The sequence below is a fragment of the Octopus sinensis genome, linkage group LG28 (assembly GCF_006345805.1).
Source record: "Octopus sinensis linkage group LG28, ASM634580v1, whole genome shotgun sequence".
Taxonomy (NCBI): Eukaryota; Metazoa; Mollusca; class Cephalopoda; order Octopoda; family Octopodidae; genus Octopus; species Octopus sinensis.
This window is the reverse complement of record NC_043024.1, coordinates 3,921,153-3,922,413: the sequence shown is the minus strand read 5'-3', so window position 1 is coordinate 3,922,413 and position 1,261 is coordinate 3,921,153. Positions and strand designations below refer to the sequence as shown.

General features: G+C 32.3%; 1 protein-coding gene across 1 annotated transcript in view; it reads left to right on the top strand.

Annotated features, from left to right (window-relative positions):
• Positions 1-655: 655 nt before the first annotated feature.
• LOC115225807 (acyl carrier protein, mitochondrial) overlaps positions 656-1,261 on the top strand; it is a 15,761-nt gene continuing 15,155 nt past the window's right edge. The window contains exon 1 of the mRNA XM_029796776.2: positions 656-887. Coding sequence (XP_029652636.2) covers positions 666-887 — 222 coding nt within the window. The 5' untranslated portion in view covers positions 656-665. The remainder of the gene's footprint in view (positions 888-1,261) is intronic.

Below are 1,261 nucleotides of genomic sequence, written 5' to 3'. Positions count from 1 at the left end.
GGGGGCATATAAAAATACGCGCACGGATTTCCCGTTTGATCGGCCCCGGCGATGTTGAAGACAACTTTCCCAAGGTGCCATGCAGTGGGATCGAACCCGAAACGTGGTTGGGAAGCAAACTTCTCCCCGCACAACTACGCCTATACCTAAATAAATTATACATATATATATATATATATATATGTATATATATATATTACTATAATGTGTATATATATATCTATATACATACATATATATAATACATATATATATATACATACATATATATATAATATATATATATACATACATATATATATACATATATATACATACCTATATATATATATATATATATACACATACATTATTATATATACTATATATATATATAATATATATATGTATAATATATATATATATATATATGTATGTATATCTATGTATGTATATATATATATATATCTATATATATGTATATATATATATACATCTCGGATCTTTTCACTTTGACCGACAGATTTTTAAAATAATTTCTTTGTAACTAAAAAATTTAAAACTTCGTATACAGGTAGAATGTGTTTATAAAACATCTTTCGCTCTCGGCTTTCTCGAGAAAACGTGTATACGAATATATACACACGCATGTATGTATATATTGCGTTTAACCGGAAGTTATCGATATGCGTGACCTCAGTGTTGCATTGTGGGTGACCGACTGTAGATTTCGAGTCAACATGGCTTCGGTGTTGTGCAAATCGTTGAGGTTCCTCACTCTCACCTCCCAGCGGCTCCACTTACGATGTCCTTCCGTGGCCAGGACCCTTTCTACGGCCGCCACATCGTCAGGGCAGGGATGCATCTCTTCTTCGTTCCCACACACACAGCCTGTCGTTGCAAACAAGGTAGAGTTTCAGGCAGATTCTTTGTAAAAAACCCTTCTTCTTTCCTTCATTCACCGTTCTCTGTTATTGCATTAAGGACAACACGTTTTTTGGTCTATGTATATATATGTGTATATATATATATGTGTGTGTGTGTGTATATATATATAGATCATCTCGTTTCAAAAGTAAATAGACACCTATTGTATATACATATAAATATACACACACATATATATATATATATAGACACACACACAGACACACACACACACACATATATATATACACACAGACACATATACACACACACATATATATATACACACAGACACACACACACATATATATATACACAGACACACACACACACATATATATATATACACACAGAC